General features: G+C 59.9%; 1 protein-coding gene across 1 annotated transcript in view; it reads left to right on the plus strand.

Annotated features, from left to right (window-relative positions):
* The window catches only part of ACP4 (acid phosphatase 4), a 9,637-nt gene that overhangs the window by 6,110 nt on the left and 2,378 nt on the right, over window positions 1-1,149 (plus strand). Inside the window, exons 2-3 of the mRNA XM_008072161.1 lie at window positions 34-120; window positions 912-1,142. Of these exons, the coding sequence (XP_008070352.1) occupies window positions 34-120; window positions 912-1,142 (318 nt within the window). The remainder of the gene's footprint in view (window positions 1-33; window positions 121-911; window positions 1,143-1,149) is intronic.

The following is a 1,149-nucleotide window of genomic DNA, read 5'->3' on the forward strand; positions in this document are numbered from 1 at the left end:
GGGAGGGGTCTGCTGAGGCCGCTGTGTCCCCAGGAGGGGGTCCACCAGCAGTTGGAGCTGGGCCGCTTCCTGAGGAGCCGCTACGAGGCCTTCCTGAGCCCCGAGTACCGGCGGGAGGAGGTACTGCCATATTGACCTCTCACCTTTGACCTCCTGGCACCTTTGGGCCACCACCTTCTGGCCTCTGACCTCCATCATCCTCACCCACACCCCTCCTCTGATCTGTGACCCCCGAGTCGTTGACTAACCCACACTGAGTTCTGACCTCAGCTCGACCTGAGTCACACCTTGACCTCTGACCTCTGACCTCCACCAAATCTGACTTTATGTTCTGGCCTCCGTCTCTGTCATATTGAGTCCCGTGGATGCCAATATGACCTCTGACCTCCTGACCTCCAAACTTGATTGAGTCTGTCTTTGACCCTGGTTGACTCAGCATGCCCTCCTGACCTCCAACTTTGACCTCTGTGTTTCATCATGACCTTCCTTTCCCGTCTCCTACTCTGTTTCCTGACATTTCCCACATAGGAGCAGTCCTCCCGACCTCTGGCCCCTGACCCCTCTGCACTCTGACCCCGAGTCCTCCAACCTGCCTTCCTCCTCTTGACCTCGAACCTCCAGCCTCCACTGACTCTGATCTGCCTTTCTGACCCCCCTGGATTCAACTGACCCCCTCAACCCGACATGTCCGCCCGACTTCTGACCCCCGCCCGCCCATGCCTGACATCGACCTCTGACCCTCGATCCCGACTTCCAACATCGAAGGCCGGATGTTCTGACTCCCGATGCCTGGACTCCAATCCCCTTTGTGACCCATAGCCTACCCTGAACCGAATCCGAAGCTTTGGTCCGCTGCCGCAGCTGACCTCTGACCCCCACCACGGTCCGAGCCCCCTCCTCGCCCCACCCAGGTGTACGTCCGCAGCACCGACTTTGACCGGACGCTGGAGAGTGCTCAGGCCAACCTGGCGGGGCTTTTCCCCGAGGCAGCCCCGGGGAGCCCCGAGGCCCGCTGGAGGCCGGTCCCTGTGCACACGGTGCCTGTGACCGAGGACAAGGTCAGGGGCAGGGCAGGGGTGGCGGGGATGTTGCCCAAAAAAGCTGGAATGGATAAAACAAATGTGGTATATACACAGTGGAATATTATGC

Source organism: Carlito syrichta, unplaced genomic scaffold (assembly GCF_000164805.1).
Source record: "Carlito syrichta isolate Samal-C Ts95f unplaced genomic scaffold, Tarsius_syrichta-2.0.1 Scaffold314869, whole genome shotgun sequence".
Lineage (NCBI taxonomy): Eukaryota > Metazoa > Chordata > Mammalia > Primates > Tarsiidae > Carlito > Carlito syrichta.